General features: G+C 37.7%; 1 protein-coding gene across 1 annotated transcript; it reads left to right on the forward strand.

Moving 5' to 3' along the window:
• The first annotated feature begins 1,170 nt into the window (after positions 1 to 1,170).
• brca2 (BRCA2 DNA repair associated) lies at positions 1,171 to 16,548 on the forward strand. The gene is made up of 27 exons (XM_084125366.1): positions 1,171 to 1,359; positions 1,578 to 1,671; positions 1,790 to 2,011; positions 2,097 to 2,169; positions 2,265 to 2,302; positions 2,403 to 2,431; positions 2,764 to 2,875; positions 3,655 to 3,710; positions 5,468 to 5,549; positions 5,664 to 6,353; positions 6,437 to 10,483; positions 10,572 to 10,673; positions 10,783 to 10,852; positions 10,950 to 11,293; positions 11,456 to 11,646; positions 11,743 to 11,930; positions 12,105 to 12,275; positions 12,352 to 12,706; positions 12,790 to 12,945; positions 13,052 to 13,199; positions 13,299 to 13,408; positions 13,576 to 13,777; positions 13,868 to 14,034; positions 14,136 to 14,274; positions 14,403 to 14,656; positions 14,765 to 14,890; positions 15,613 to 16,548. Exons 2-27 carry the CDS (start codon positions 1,638 to 1,640, stop codon positions 15,967 to 15,969), a joined length of 8,463 nt encoding a protein of 2,820 aa, XP_083981492.1. The 5' UTR covers positions 1,171 to 1,359; positions 1,578 to 1,637; the 3' UTR covers positions 15,970 to 16,548.
• The last annotated feature ends 512 nt before the right edge of the window (positions 16,549 to 17,060 follow it).

Here is a 17,060-nt window from a genome sequence, read left to right on the forward strand (position 1 = left end):
ATACAAATCTAAATTTAACTAAGAACATAGTCACTGTTCTTAAATTTGGTTTTGAATTATTTGATTACATCTCAAAAACTTCATGAGAATGATTGGGTTTCCATGCTTTTATGATCATGTACGTGTTTGTTTGTTTTAAATTCTGGAATAAATTACAAAATGTATAACATTTTCTACAAAAGGGAATCTTAAATGACGGGATCAGAACTGAATTCAACTGAATTATTATTCATTTATTTTCTATGGTTGTGCGCCCTCTGGTGTTACCAGAATGGAAATTATAAAGACACTCAAGATCAAAAGGTTTTTTTTATTTTTTATTTGCCAGTTGTGGAACAGCAAACAACCTTGCTTTTTGACAGTGACTTGACAAGTTCCACGATTATGTCAATTTTGGTGGCCCATGACTACATTACAGACACAATTAAAACAATGTTTTTATGTGTTTGATCCATTGTTATCTTACATAAAATTAAACTAGCATTAAACTCAACAAACTCTGGTAAATTACTTTATATTTTTTTTGTTATAATAAAACCATTTTTGGAATAAGCTGTAAGTATCAAGAAGTGACAAGTAACAGGTGATAATAAAAAGATTAATCTGTAAAACTTAACATTGTAAAGAGGTATTGTACATGTGCTGCAAATGAGAATAAAAAACAATTTTGACGTTTACTTAGTGTGAATGGTCTTGCTGACTATAAACTACCAATATATTTTAAGCAAACACTGTCCAAAAATATGAACACTCATTTCCATATGTTTTTAATTAAATGCCAGTCACATTACAAACAATGAACATGACAATAGTAATTTCCAACATATAGTATGAAAAATATTTAACAAATATTGACTACAACAAATAGAAAAATGAAATATACAGCATAATATATAAAATAATAATACAAGTAAAGAAAGAAAGACAATGATATAAACAGAAAAAGGAACAGATCATCATACAAATAGCGTAAAAGCTTCACGTTTTGCTTTACTATTTTTCAACCCAAGTAGTAACTCAATATAATTTTTCATATCTATCTGAAATAACAAAAAGCTGACTCATTTCCATCTTTAATATACTCATAAAATATATATTTGTGTTAGCACGGAAGCTCGCCCCGGAACTCAGGCGCGCGTTCTGATTGGTCGAGACAACTGCTCTTCCGTTGACGACACTGCGCTTATTGGCGGGATGTGTTAAACCAGCATTATGCACGCGCAGAATGAACAGATCCCCTCAGAAGACTTCAGGGAATAAAACATCTTCAATCGGCGATGAAGAAGACATTTCCAGGAATATCGACAAGTCAAAAGTTTCAAAAAGCTTTTATTTGTGTCAGCACGTTCATTTACGGTCGTAAGTTACAGAACTTCCAGCTCTGTTTCCTGTTGATTGTAGCTAACGTTAGTTCAGATAGCGTTGTAAACATAGTAATATGGATGACATAGAACTGCATCTTTCTATGACAAACTGTTACTTGAGAACTACGTAATATAAACGTCAGTGACACTGATGCTAGAGATGCATGTTACATTCAATTACGTTTTTAAGTTTGTTTCTTTGTTTATCTGTAGGTCCAGTGACAATTATTATTGTGCTTGGTTCAGATTTAACCCCATCACACTCATGGCAGCATGTTTGAAAATTTCTATCATCAAATTGACAAAGGTAGACACTTCAATAATATGAATACTAAAAATGTTATATTATTATGATTATTACTAGTGTTATATAACTATAGTCACATTATTATTAAATCACTGACTCTGGTTTATTGTGACTTAAGAGCTTGGACCCCTTAATCCAGACTGGTTTGAGGAGTTGACTGCAAAAGCTTCCAGAGATGAAGGACGTCCTGACAGTTCGAAAGCTGAGCGGGAGGAGGACACTGTCAAATCACCCGAGACATCAGCCCTGGCCAGTCAACTGTATTCTACACCCAAAATATTTAAGCAACAACACTTTCAGTCCCCTGATTCCATTCCTAATGAAGAGTCACCTTATGAAGGTATCATAATTGCAGTGTTATGTATGACGTCTTCGTATATAAAGGACATAGTCATGTACTGTACAATTGTTTTCTTTCCACCCAGTGACTAATGCCGACTTATCAGCTTTTCCTTGGTCAGAATCGAGCCCTTGTTTGTTTGGCTCAGCCAAAGACAGGTAATTATGTTTATGAGTTCTATGAATATTATGTAAAATATGAAAGTCAAGCAGAAGGTTAATATAAGTTTCTCTCCTTTCCTTTATGGTCACAGATTTGATAGATCCTGTGAAAAACCTAGAGATTGCTTTGGTAAGAAAGTTTTAGATTATCTTCCCTCTTTTATTTAAAAGTAAAAAAAAATTAAATATTGTACTTTATTTGTTAATGATTTCCATATGTGTTATTACAGGCCTTCTGGAGACACCAAAAAGGTATTTGGTAAGTCAACACAAAATCACAAACCTGGTCATATCATATTTACTTTCTTAATTCATGTTATTGGTCATGCTTTTTTGCTTGATTCATTCATGGCATGCCTGTTTATCTAATGAAAAAAAAAAATGCATTTCATCAAAAAGTTAACTTTCATTTTGGCTGGTTCACCAAGGCCTTTTTTTTTTTAAACATTTCTTTCAAACCCTCCTCTTCAACCACCCATTTCAGGAACGTGTCACATTACAGAAAAAAAAAGTGGTTGCGAACACAGTTTCACATTGACTTCAGAAGGCATTCTAGACATTAATCATGATGTTGAGTTTGATCTCTTCCAGGCACGTTCAGCAAAGCTGATATCTGAGAGCCTTGGGGCACAAATCAACCCTGACTTATCTTGGACCAGCTCCTTTAACACACCATCTTCTTTGACTCCCACCGTGATATTGCGTATGTATGAATATTCTTATGCCTTGTCTCTTTAGTAGTGAAGAATGTATGGTTTACAATTAAAAACACTAGATCATAATGTCGAATTTCTCCACATTATCTCCACACTGTTAATCCACAGCTGTAATAATAACTTTGTATTAATACTTACTGTTGAATATGTTTCACCTTTATTAGGCTTCAACAAGAAGATGAGCTCGCACACATAATAGTAGAAGATTTCTTACCAAAAATACATTATTTAGAGTCCAAATGCAAAGACAAAACTTTTTCGTCATCAGTGAAGTGATATTGTCTACTGTTATGTGTTTGAGCTCCTCTTCTTGTTGAGCTTTGATATGTTTTTGAGCTTACGCACCAAAGTATCTACAAACGTTTTCAGTATTTGCCGCAGATGTTTTACAGCTTCTCGGCTGTTTTTGACCTTTATTAGGCTGTCAGGGATAATATAAATTTATTTCAAGAGTCCTACATTAGAATGATATAATTGGCAACAATATATATTTTGAAATAAGTTAAAACCTTTTATATATATTGATCAAATGATGAGTGAAAATGTCATCAATGCTTCAGATACTCTGAAAGATTTTAAAGATTCAATTCTGTCACACAAATTTTATTTGACAACTGGTGTTACAACCAGGTCAAATCTTGTATGGTATGTTAGATATATTGTCACTATATCATAATTGTGATTTGAAGAAATATGTTACAATTACACCCTGGTCTACTGATCAGGTATGAGCTACTCCGCATGAGCTATTCTTCTTTTGCTTTAGCAAAAACAGAGGATTGCGGTCCTTCATCAAGTGGCCTCAAAGACAAGGAAGCAATTGTAAGTGCAAATCTGTAGTTCTGTACATAATTAAAGAATGATACTGTATATACAGTGTTTCCCCTAGGTTTACAGGTTTGGGGGGGGGGGGGGGGATTTTTTTTTTTTTTTTTTTTTTTTTTGGTGCGTTCCCGAGATTAGACCTTTCTTAACATAATGCCGAAAACCCGAAGTCTCTAGGTGGTCTGATTGAGGAGTAGATAGAAGTGCAAGATTGGTGCGCACAGACGCACAGAACAGAAATCATGAGTTGATAAGCGCAATTTCCGGGGGAAAATTGCGCTAAAAATGTTAACATAAGATATCTGTTTAAAAAAATAAAATAAACATATTTTAATCTTTTTAAAACTGACTTTTGAAAATAACCTTTGTTAAATGTATATAAGTATTTGTTCATATTAATGGACCAGAGCTTAATAGTTTTATTTTTTTAACTAACAACTAAAAAAAGATTTAGAAATACTAACAAATATATTGCTCATTCATTGTTCGTTAATGTGTTAATACATTTATATGACAAACTAATTTTAAATGGGCTTTTTTGTGAGAAGTTTTTATTTCTATGATGCATTTATTGGAGAGAACAATCATGTCAGACGCAGCACTGCTGTGAACGCACATTCACGTTTAAACAATTTAAACAATGTATTATTCAATGCATTACTTATATATAATTATATATTAAGTTGCTCAAGCAAGTGGTAAAATACGTAACCATGTACTTATATTAACATCTTTTGCATTTAAATTTTAATACAATAAATCTTGCATGTCACAAAGAACTTGTTTTTCCACCTCCACGAATGTCATTATGTCGCCTTGTTGAGGTAAATTGTTTTCCTTGCTTAACCCCGGTCTTAAAGTGAAAAAAGTAGTATTTAATTAAATAAATTTACTACATTTTATTTAATTAATCGCACTTATGGTGAAATGACTACATTTTCAGGTCAATCTGTGTTCATTTTGCCCACGAAACATGCGCTGTCACTTTAATTCAGCGTTTGCAGCACAGGAAAAAATCATAGACAGTATATAAACGGCAAAAATAGACTCGGTGCGGAAACGATATGCTGTATACGCAGCGCAACTGAAAGAAATCGATCATCGACGGACTGCATCCGCGTGCAGTGTAAAAGCTTTGTAAACATGGGTAGGCTATGGAAAAAAAATACTCACCGCATACACACTGCAAACGAAATATGTGTGAAACGGGCGGAGCAGGAGAGCTACTCCGGCTGCTACTCGCAGTAGAGTGACTGAGTGTTGCCATCTTCAGTTCAGCGACATATTTCCCGCCGCGCGCTCTCTGTCCGCTAGTGCTCATCTGTATTTGACGCAAGTGTTTGTTTGTGTGTGAGTGTGCGCGCTTGCGCACTCATTGGAATAGCTAATTGTAAACGCGCAAACACAGACAGAAAAGACATGCCATCGTGGAAATAAGATAAATAACATATTACTTAAGGGCTATTTAGTTTTTTTAATAAAATAACAAATTGTAATCTGGCACTATAAATAAATTCAAATCAAATTTACTTGACCTTCAAGGGGGGCGGGGGGAGCCGTTAGGAGGGCGGGGCGCCCCCCTTATATAATGGTAGGGGAAACACTGAATATGTATGTAATGTTTTTCTGCATTCTATGGCTGTAATTGTGTTTTTGCTTTTTTGGATTATGGTTCCTAATATTCTGAGATTCTGCTTTCACCAACATAGAATTACCTGATGGCTGATGGCTTGTTTTCATTCTCTTCACACTAGTTTGTGCGGAAACTGTTCCCATCTCTTTCAAAAGTCTCTGCAAGCACTGCATCATTAAATGATACAACATTAAAACAAGATGGTGAGACACTGTATATTTGAAATTATTGTTTTTTATTGTGAAATGCATACACATACCAGTAACTCTGATTAGAAAATAATTGGGATTATTTTGTACTTTTCTCTTCAATGATAGCCAAAAATGAGACTATTCAGGTTGATGACTTGGGAGAAAATCCTGTTTGCTCTCCAAATGCATCTCTTGATACAAGTGGTCTGTGGAAGCAGACGGTTCCCAGTGCTATAGAGGATGGGGATGTCCGGACCACAGTGCAGAATGTTCTTGATGGTGCTGAGGATGCGTTATCAATATTCTTCAGCAACAGTACTTCAGCTCTGCGGAGAATCAAAACCAAAGAGAGGATCAGGAGGAGAATATCTGATTCTTCAAAGGATGTCAAATCGCTTGTTCTAACTACAGAGCCAGAAGATATATTAAAGGCTGATGTAGAAACAAAAAGCCCAAACAAAAATAAAGATATCATTCAATGGACCCCACTAAGTTTATCAGAATCTATACTGAATGGAGGCTGTTCGGGGGAGTCTTTGATAAACAATCACAACACTGTAGCATCCAGTGAAACTAATGGTTGTACTGTTTTCAACTGCACTGGAGAAATTAGCCAAACTTTTTCACAGAGTGTAAGACTCAGATCTTATCCAGAAGAAGCTGAGCATCAGAAGACTTTGTTAGACAAATCACCTGCTTTCATGCTCACTAGAAAGTCCAGGAAGTTTGTGTATCAAGTGCCAAGTTCCGATTTGTCAAAGACTGTAACTGAGCACAAAGCAGCTCTACCAGTATGTTCGGACCATACTGTCAAAGGTAAGATTCTTCTTGTATTAAATTCTCTTACAAATATTGTGTGTACATATTTTTGAACAGCTTTTTCACTTTGCATTTTACAGAAAATTCCTCAGTTGAAAAGGAGTCTAGTGACCTTAACAAATCCAGATTCGCCAGTGAATATGCAATCAGTAACCAGACACAGCCACAAGCCGTCGAACCGTTATCTACAGAACCCCATGATTTTGACCACGGATTGGATATGACACAGCTTTCCAAAGCATTCGCAGAGGATTTCACACAAGAAATAAGGCCTGGATTGCTGCATTACGTGCCTGTGAAGAGTGACCAAAATGGCCAACCTAAAGCTGAGTTTGAGGAGAACAAAATTGGTAATCACAATGACATCTCTAATTTAGCAGAAATGTCTGTCAACTCCCCAAACAAGTCAACGGTCATGCTCACAACTTTTGATATTAGTCATGACAGTGGTTGCCCCACCACCTTTTCAGATTTGGATGGTACGACAGCCTCATGCGCAGACATCAAGGAGTTTTGTCCTACATTTCAAACTGCAAACAACAAGGCCATTTCTGTACCAAGTGAGGCTGTAATGAAGGCCAGAGCATCATTGGATGAAGCTGCAGGGGACTGTTTGAGCATCACTTTAAATCAAACAACTCCAAAACATTATCAAACAATTGAAACATTGTGCAAATCAGTTTCAGGAAGCACTAATGCAACCATATCTCCTGTAGGACAGTTCATCTTCCCTAGCCATGCATCAATAATGTGTGTTAGTGATGCGCCAAAAAGTGACAGTCCAAAGAGCTTTAAAATGAATATTTCAAGTTACTCTTCACCACAGTCAAATGAATCTGATTATAAAACGTGTTCAAAGAGGAATAGTACTGCTTTAGATGTTAGTCTTCAAACAGAGACTCTTTTGAAAGAGAAATTGTGGAGGGATTCATCAAAGTGCATTAATCAAAAACTGGATTTCAAAAGAAGTGCTGAAAGACAGACTGTGTCCAACATTAACAGCACACACAAACCCACTGCAGTGGACTCCAGCCGGGATGATGTTGAGAAGAATGGCACTTTGACGGCTTCTCAAAAGGCTGATGTTACAGAATTGTGCAATCTTTTGGAGGAAGCAAATAGTCAACATGAATTTACCCAGTTCAAACCTACAAATCTTGGCTCTGAGAACAACACCACTACAGAGAGAGAGTGGGATCCTGACATAGTCAACGGCATAGACTTTGATGATAGTTTTAACTGTGATTTTGTGAAAGGAAAGCATCCAGTCAAGAAAGACGCTTCTTCTGTAAACAGTTCTGATCATATTCAAATTGTAGATGCTGCCAAATTATGCACCATGTCAAAGGAAACACGGAATGGTACTGTGCCTTTGTCAGTGACAGACAATTCTTTAGTTGATGGATTGAAGAATGTGCGGTCTAATTTTACTGATAATACTCAGTTCCACTGCCTTGGTTTTAAAACTGCTAAAGGGAAACTTATAAGCATCTCAGAAAAGAGTTTAAACAAAGCAAAGAACTTTTTTGAAGAGGATGATCAAGAAGTAGAGGTGGATTTTGGAGTAATAAAATCTGAGTATTCTGAAACAAAACTTTCAGCCAATACTTCTTACAGTATAAGCACAGAAAATAAAACCCACGATGTAAAAAATGTACATTTCGGCTGTGTAAATGTAAATGCAGCTTGTAAAGAGATAAATGAGCAAGTGGCAGGAAATGCAGGAATGGAGCAGAGTTGTTTAGATGAAAAAACAGATGTTGTTTGTGTTGACTCAAATAGTCATTTTGGATTTATTACATCTAAGAGAGCGAAGCTGAAAGTGTCTGAAAAGGCGCTTTTGCAAGCAAGAAAACTTAACGATGTTGACAGCTTGGAGTCGCAAACTTACGTACTCGCTCTCCACGCTTCTGGAAAACACAATGCCTCTATGTCAACGACTAGCCTTCAGAAAACAAAAGCTGTTTCTTGGAATGAAAATATAAAAATGAATCAGCCAGACTCAGTGGTGGTAAATCAAATATCTGATGTTCCGGATATTCCTTCCTTCAGCAGTGAGAATGTCTTCCAAGAACAGAAATCTAGCAATGATGCTAAAGAAGTTTGTGCAAATATATTTCCCTCAGAAACTTTTGTGCCTCAGTCAGGGCAAGGCTATGGTTTTCAGACCGCCAGTGGGAAAGGAGTTTCCGTTTCAGCCAGCGCCCTTAAGAAGGCAAAGGGCATATTCAAAGACTGTGATCCAAATATTAACAGCTTGGAATCTGCAAATATGGAGGAAAAGAATGACAAACTAGTTGAAATCATTGAACAAACAAATGCATCCATTTCAAATTGTAAAAGTGTTTCATTTTCAAATGTGGCTAAGGCCAAAACTCTTCTCAGGGACACTGATCTGATTAATGACTTCTCATTGCAGTCCTCTTTGGACCAGCAACCCCCTCAGGAAAAAGTATGTGAGAAAAAAGGCATTCAGAATGAATTCTCTAAGTTGCTTCCTCTTAACGGTAACTGTGGTTTCAGTACAGCCAGTGGTAAGAAGGTATCCATCTCAGCTGGAGCAATACAGAGAGCTAAGGATGTATTTTCTGAGTCAGTTGATGGTATCTCATGTGCTAATATTTCTCCAAAGACAAAGCAGGTTGTCGATAACCAAACAGACTATATTTCCTCAAGAGAACACAAAGGATTCTGTACAGCAGGTGGGATGAAGGTGGCTGTCTCTGCTACTGGGCTACAAAGGGCAAAGTATCTCTTCAGAGATTGTGAAAAGGAGAGTTTATCATCCAATGATCTTCGGCACCAAAACTGTAAAGGTTTCAGCAATGTCTCAGAAAAGACACTGATTAAGGTAAAACCGGCATTTGCAGGTTCCAGTGACGTCCCTTTCAGCCATGAGCCTGAAACTGGGAATTCTTCAGGAAAAACGGTAGGATTCACTACAGCAGGTGGAAAGAAGGTGGCCATTTCTGCCACTGCACTTCAGAGGGCCAAGAGTCTGTTTAACGATTGTGAAGATGAGGTAGCTTCTGTGAGTCTTCAGCACCAAACCTGTAAAGGTTTCAGCACTTCCAGTCACAAAGATGTTACTGTCTCTGAAAATCCACTGAGGGAGGTTAGAGCGGCATTTGCGGGTTGTGAGGATGCCTCGTTCAGTCATGAGCCTAAAAATTCTTCAGGAAACAATGTAGGATTCTCTACAGCAGGTGGGAAGAAGGTGGCCATCTCTGCCAATGCACTTCAGAAGACCAAGAGTCTCTTTAACGATTGTGAAGAGGAGAATTTAGCTTCTGGGAGTCTTCAGCACCAAGGCTGTAAAGGTTTCAGCACTGCCAGTGGCAAAAATGTTACTGTCTCTGAAAATGCACTGAGGGAGGTTAGAGCGGCATTTGCAGGTTGTGAGGATGCCTCGTACAGTCATGAGCCTAAAAATTCTTCAGGAAACAATGTAAGATTCCCTACAGCAGGTGGGAAGAAGGTGCCCATCTCTGCTACTGCACTTCACAGGGCCAAAAGTCTCTTTAAAGTTTGTGAAGAGGAAAATGTCGCATCTGTGGAACTTTTATCAGAAAAAGTCCTGCCTCATACTAAGAGTTCTCATAGAAAAAGTGAGGACATTGTGGATGAAAACCTAAAGTTTGAACAACTAAAAAAGAAAAACTGTGGTTTCAGCACTGCTAGTGGTAAAGGTGTGTCTGTATCAAAAGTTGCCCTTGAGGAAGCTTCTAAATTATTCAGAGACTGTGATGCCCAAGTTACGGCTACTGATAACCAACTGCTACAGAGTGATTTCTCAAAACGCTGTACTCAACATATAGAGAGACGAACCGAAACCACTCTACATCCTTTGCCATCTAAAGTAACTCAGAATATACCTGCACAACTAGACTTGAACTCTTTGGATTTTAACAGTTGCACAGACACCCAGCAGGAGTACTTTGAGCAAGAAGCGATGGCTTGCACTGAAGCTTTACTGGCAGATGATGACCTGAATGAATCGGCCAAGTTGGTGATGTCAGAGGGCACTGATTGCCAAAAAAGTCTATCTATTTATGATCGACAGACACAGGGGTCTTTTGACCAGAACAGGAGGAGAAAACGTCAGTTTGATTCCTGCAGTATAGCAGGTATGGCTCTGTTTATTTTGTAAGGGCAACTGTGTGAATCAATAAATTTGATATTTTAACCTCTCATTATGTTAAATACTTTGTTTAGATTCAGGACAGCCTCCTTTGAAAAGACAACTTCTCTCTGAATTTGATCAGACTTTAGATGCAAAATCCTCTGGCCTGAAACCACTAAAAAGCTGTCCAACTGGTTCGTTTTTTTGTTTTGTTTTTTGTTTTGATAGTTCTTTATCATAAAATAAACAGAAGTAATATATGTATCTAACTTGTTTATCTTATTCATGAATTCCCTTTTACAGGAACTCTAAAAGACAGGCGTGTCTTCAAATATAATGTCCTCCTCAAGCCGAATGTCACTGCTCCGGATTGGTAGGTTGTATGTCTTACTGGTTTTAAGAGTTAAGAATTCAGCATTTAATATCACAAGACATCTTTAATTCTTACAAATTCTCTTTTATATATGCAGGCATCATGTGGGCGAAAAGTCAAATGACCTTGAAAAACATTGTTCTACTATGTCTGTCCAAAACAGACGCAACTCAGACACAAAAGGAGTGGTGTTTGTGCCCCCTATTCAGGAGGTTATGATGACTGGTACATCAAACTGTCAAAATGTCTCTAAAGTGTCCAGTGGTTTTATGCCACCTTTCAAGAAGGAAAACAACGAAAAAACTGATCATAGCAATCAGATGGTCCAAAAGATGAAGGCTTCTACATCACACAGTGACAGTGACCTTCATGAGGGTTTTAAGCCTAGATCAACCACTTCAGTGGAAAGCGTAGTGAAAATCAGGAACACTGAAGAAAAAGGTATCCATTTACTGTCTCTTCTAATTTAATTTTTTTAATATATCTCTCAAAATGCGTGTTTCATAATCTTAGGGTATTTGTATGGCAGTGTCCAAAACAGATGTAGAGAGAGAAATTAATAATTTGAATACAGCAATACTTTTTTTCTTGTGATGTTAATAGACACTGAGGCATGGCAGGAGACCTTGGACCTAGCCAGGGATATGCAAGACATGAGGCTAAGAAAGAAGAAAAGGCAGACTATTCGTCCTCTACCTGGCAGCCTTTACCTTGCTAAGACTTCTGGTGTCCCCAGAATAGGTCTGAGATTTGCAGTTGGATGCAAATGTCCTGATCAATACACAAAAGAAGAGGTACTTTTTTTTTATACCTTTTTGCTAATTATTTTACTGTTTTTAAGGCATTGAAAAATTACACTTTGTGTACTAATTTTTCTCTCTCCATCTTAGCTTTATCACCATGGTGTGCATCAGAAAGTCTCAAAAATAACCAGCGACAATGCTGAATCATTCCGATTTGACTGTAATGACTTCTTCAAACGTGAGCTTCTCATCGAGTCTGGTGCTGTCCAGCTGGCAGATGGAGGCTGGTTGGTTCCAGACAGTAACAGTACTGTGGGCAAAGATGAATTTTATAGGTAAACATATTACATGCTGATGCATTTGGTGCATTTAACACTATCAATACAAATAATAGCTTGTGGTCTTATAACGGCACAATGAGATCTACATACTGAAAGGCACTGTTATCTTGCACAACAACATTGTTCATTGAAGTAGTTTGTGTACCATTTTGTACTTTTATTTGGCAGTGCATTGTGTGACACCCCTGGTGTTGACCCCAAACTGATCAGTGATGCCTGGGTGTTCAACCACTACCGATGGATTGTATGGAAACGGGCCTCCATGGAAAGAACCTTTCCAGTTTTGATGGGTAGCCTGTGTTTGACTCCAGAGCAAGTACTTCTGCAGCTGAAATTCAGGTTTTGAATCTTAGTAAAGCTCATATTTTTGAACCCAAAAATGAAACCATTGTAACTGTTTAATATTTGCACTTAGATATGATGTGGAGGTGGATCACAGTCAGAGATCTGCTCTTAGGAGGATCATGGAGAGGGACGATACTCCAGCTAAGACATTAGTGCTTTGTGTATGTGGTGTTGCTAAAACTTGTCAAAATTCAGAAAAGCCAGAGAAAGGTGATAAAACTCCCAATGCAAAGATGGAGTCCTGTGTGATCTGGCTCACAGATGGCTGGTACGCCATCAAAGGCATGTTGGACCCTCCACTCTCTGCCATGCTGAACAAGGGCCGTCTCCGAATCGGTGATAAGATTGTTACTAGTGGAGCAGAGTTGTTTGGTTCCCAAGAAGCCTGTTCTCCACTGGAAGCTCCTGAATCTCTGATGCTAAAGGTAAAGTTTGAGTTCAACAACGATGATCCATGCGATATAAATCCTGTCAGACTTTGTTTGATTTGTCATTTTTTTAATTTCAGATTTCAGCCAACAGCACAAGACGAGCTCGATGGGACACTAAGTTGGGGTACTATCGTGACCCTCGGCCTATCAGGCTCCAGCTATCCTCATTGTACCCTGCTGGAGGTGTTGTGAGCTGTGTGAACATTGTGGTGTTGAGAAGTTACCCCACTCAGGTCTGCTCCAACTCAACAGCTCTGAATGAGACATTATCATCTGTAAAGGTTGAATACATACGTTTGCTTATTTTCCAATCAATTGACTGACTTTCTCATCAAACAGTGGATGGAGAAGAAGCCCAACGGTGTCTTTATGTTTCGCAACGATCGTGCCGAAGAGCGAGAGGCCAGAAAACACAGCAACTCAAAGCAAAAATCCATGGATCTCGTTATTTCTAAAATACAGACCCAGTTCGAAAAAGAAATGGAAGGTAGGGTTTCATTATATTTGCTTTAATTTTTAGACATTAAACTTTATCGGGAGGTTTGTATGTAAGGACTTTTGATGAGTGTTTTCCTCCATGTATAAGGTAATAAGAAAGGTCGAAGGCAAAGGAGGACATTTAGTCGACATGAGATTGAAGCTCTGCAGGATGGGGAAGAGTTGCATGAGGCAATGGAACAGGATCCTGCTGTTGAGGTAAAGTTTGGTTAATTTGAATGAATTATACCTATGCATATTTTTTTTGCCATTAGGAAGTAAATAAACAAAAACAACAAATAAATTGGCATTGTGTCAAACCATGTACCAACATGGATCCTTTTAATAAAATAAAATTAATTTAACTCTATACGCTATTTGAGTAGACCCATGTAAGTGAGAAGCAGATGGAGGCGGTGAGTAAGTACAGACGCTGTCTAGGGGAAAGAAGTCAGGCGGAGCTGCAGGAGCGTGTACATAAGGCTGTAATGGAAGCCCAAGAGGCTGAGGGTGGGTGTCCCAATCGAGATGTCACTCCTGTTTGGAAGCTCAGCATTACCGACGCCAATGACCTGCAGAACGACCGTGGTGAGTCAAATGGATATCATCTTTACTCTTTGGTTAGATGTTGCAGTAGCCATTTTAACCTGTTATGGCTGGGTGCCATACATTTCCTAGTTTACACGCTGAATATCTGGCGCCCGTCGCAGGACTTGTATGGCTTGCTAAGAGAGGGCCACAGTTACAGGGCGTATCACCTCGCCACATCTGAGGGGAAGAAACGCTCGGGCATTGCTCACATACAACTCACTGCCACCAAGAAAACACTCTTTCAGGATATTGAGGTAAACTAAGTGTTGAACAATTTTGTTCTCACCACAGGCTGATTACTTTCTCTTTAATGATTACATTTGAAATGGTCTTACAATTAATCTGTTTGAGCCAGGTGTCTCCGGAATGGTTGCATCAGCATTTCCGTGCTCGAGATTGCGTACGCTTCAGAGAACTTCAAAACTCTCAATTCAGCTCTCCTTGTGGGGAGGTGGACATTGTGGGATATATTATCTCCATAGTGGGCAAACAAGGTTAGTTGCATTAATTTGCATTAAAACGTCTGTCGTCTTGTGTAAAAGCTGTTTTTGTTTCCTCAAACTATGTTTCATCAATCCTTAATATTTTCTGACACATTTTGACTGTTTAAATGTCTTCTCAGGAAATTGCCCGGTACTGCATCTTGTGGATGAGAACTTTGATCTGGTCTCTGTGAGAGCCTACAGTAGTCTGGAGCAGTTGGCTGTAGAAGAGCTGGTAAAGCTGCGAGCACTGATTGCTCTTAGTAATCTTCAGGTGAGACCGCTCTCTGGGCCTGTGCCAAGCCTTTATGCAGGAGAACAAGCACTATTCTCCGTAAACCCCAAGGAATCCCATCTGCAAGAAGCTATGGCCCATCTGAAGACTTTTGTACAGGTTAATGAATCAGCTTTTAAACTTTCGTATTTAAGTACATGCAAAATCAAAGAGTGATTCCTCATGTCTTTTATTGTTGCTGATTAGACTTGTTGGTTTTTTACACAGACTTGTGAGGAGTTTTTCAGCATTGCGGAGGAGAAAGTCTCAGATGTGGTTCCTTCAGGTGTCTTGGATTGTTTTCAGTCTCCAAGAACCCCTAGTGTGCAGTCTTATCCAAAAATTAACGGCAGGGTTAGTATTCATTTCTTTTTATGTGGAGAAGTATTGGTTTTATTAGTGGTGCTTATTAAGACAAGCTTCACTATAATTATTACTTTGTTCCACACCGTTTGTTCTGTAGACATGAAAGCTCCTACATTTTCAAAAAATGTAGTTGTAACTGTTGTCAATTACTAATAAAAAAATAGATATTATAATTGACATTAACCATGTTATAATTATTATATATATATATATATATATATATATATATATATATATATATATATATATATATATATATATATATATAATTTTTTTTTTTCTTTTTTTTTTTCTTTCTTTCTATTGATCAAAGAATCCTGATAAAATGTGTTGCGGTTTACACAAAAACAAAATGTTTACATCATTAATAATACATTTCTTTAGAAGCAAATCATCATATTAGAATTATTCTGAAGGATCATGTGAACACTGAAGACTAGAGTAATGATGCTATAAACAATTCTGCTTTACCTTCACATGAATAAATTACATTTTAAAATCTATTAAAATAGAAAGGTTATTTTAAATTTAAATAACGCTTTACAATATTGCTGTTTTATCTGTATTTTGATCAAATAAATGCAGCCTTGGTGAGCATAATAGACTTTTAAATCTTTTTAAGTTTTTTTTAATGGCCAATATTTATAAATGCACTCATGTATGTTCATTAGATGCAAAAAATCTATTATGCCCTGTGTTGAAATTCCCAGGTAACCCCGCAGCAGAAAAGCAGTGGTTTCTCGCCTTTCACCCCATTGAATAGAAGAACACCTGTGTCTGCAAGTAACAGTGAGGGAAGAGACCCCAAAAACTTGAAAAGAAGACAAGGTTTGGACTACTTATCACGTATCCCGTCCCCTCCACCAATCACCCCCCTGAAAACTAGAGCTTCTCCCTGCGTTAGCAGCACCTTTAATCCTCCAAGGAGATCTGTGACTCCTAAACCTCCACAGAATGAGTCACCTCGAGCCTCGCGTCCCCCACCGGGAGAGGAGAAGTGGGTGCATGATGAAGAGCTGGTGATGATTGACACCCAGGCGTTACTGGATGGGCTAAGAGAAGGCTGATGGGAAAAGTATGACTCTCCTGGTGAAACACTAAATGTGAGTTAAGACACAAGAACAAATTCCAGCATTCAAGTGATTGAGAACTATGGGTAATGCAAATACTGTTCACACTGTGTTGGCAGAGAAAGCAAATGGCATGTTTTTGCTTTCTGGTTACCTGGTTTACTGTGGTTCTCAAATTGTAAACGATATGCAAGGTATGCACCTTTTTACAACTGCTGCAATCATTTTTAAAATTCTTTCTTGTACTTGATTGTACTACTAAAGTACTGAAGTTAGTAACGTTCAGTGGAAACAGTATATGTAAAGTATATGTAAAAATGGTTTATATATTTTAATTTTTATTAAAAGATGGAAAGTAATTTCATGCAGAGGTGACATTCATGACATTTGCGAAGACATGCATGTTCGAATAAAACAAACCACTGATAATACTGAAAATATTAAACTTTTGCACATAACACGCAGTTTGTTCTACTGACATGAATAATGCGCAGCTTACTAAGTGGGAAGTGTTATTTTTGTGTATGTGTGCTTTTCAAAGGATTCAGACTTCTTTTTTTTGTCCTGAATGACTGTAAAACAAAACAAAAAACGTTTAAGGAAAGATTTGCACCAAATATTATATTGACTTGATAGTGTGATCTTTGATAGTGATCACCTAGAATGCCCTAGCATCATAGTGACAAATTTTGCATAGGCAGCCACGCACTATTTCTTCAGAAAATTTAAATATTGATCTTAAAATTGATTTCACAATCCGTTGTGTAGAAATGTCTTCTATTAATGAACAGCAGGTGGAGCCTTAACACTTGCCCTTTACTAGCCGCAAAGTCTGTTGGAAGATTTTGAAGTCCTATCTGCCATTTTCATATTAAATCTGAAGAAATGAGAATGGAACAAGTAATATGAATATATTTCTGGCATCTGGAAAAAACTGGCATCATAGATAGCAGTGGGTATGACAAACACAAGTTTGACAATTTTCTTGATCTTCCTGGCAAACTCGCTGGCAGGCTTATTTAACAGACCGCAAAGGCAGACAAAAGGGGTTTCTTTTACAAACAGCACTGTGTCATATTGAATCATCT

This window comes from Abramis brama (assembly GCF_963993115.1).
Source record: "Abramis brama genome assembly, chromosome: 10".
Classification (NCBI taxonomy): domain Eukaryota; kingdom Metazoa; phylum Chordata; class Actinopteri; order Cypriniformes; family Leuciscidae; genus Abramis; species Abramis brama.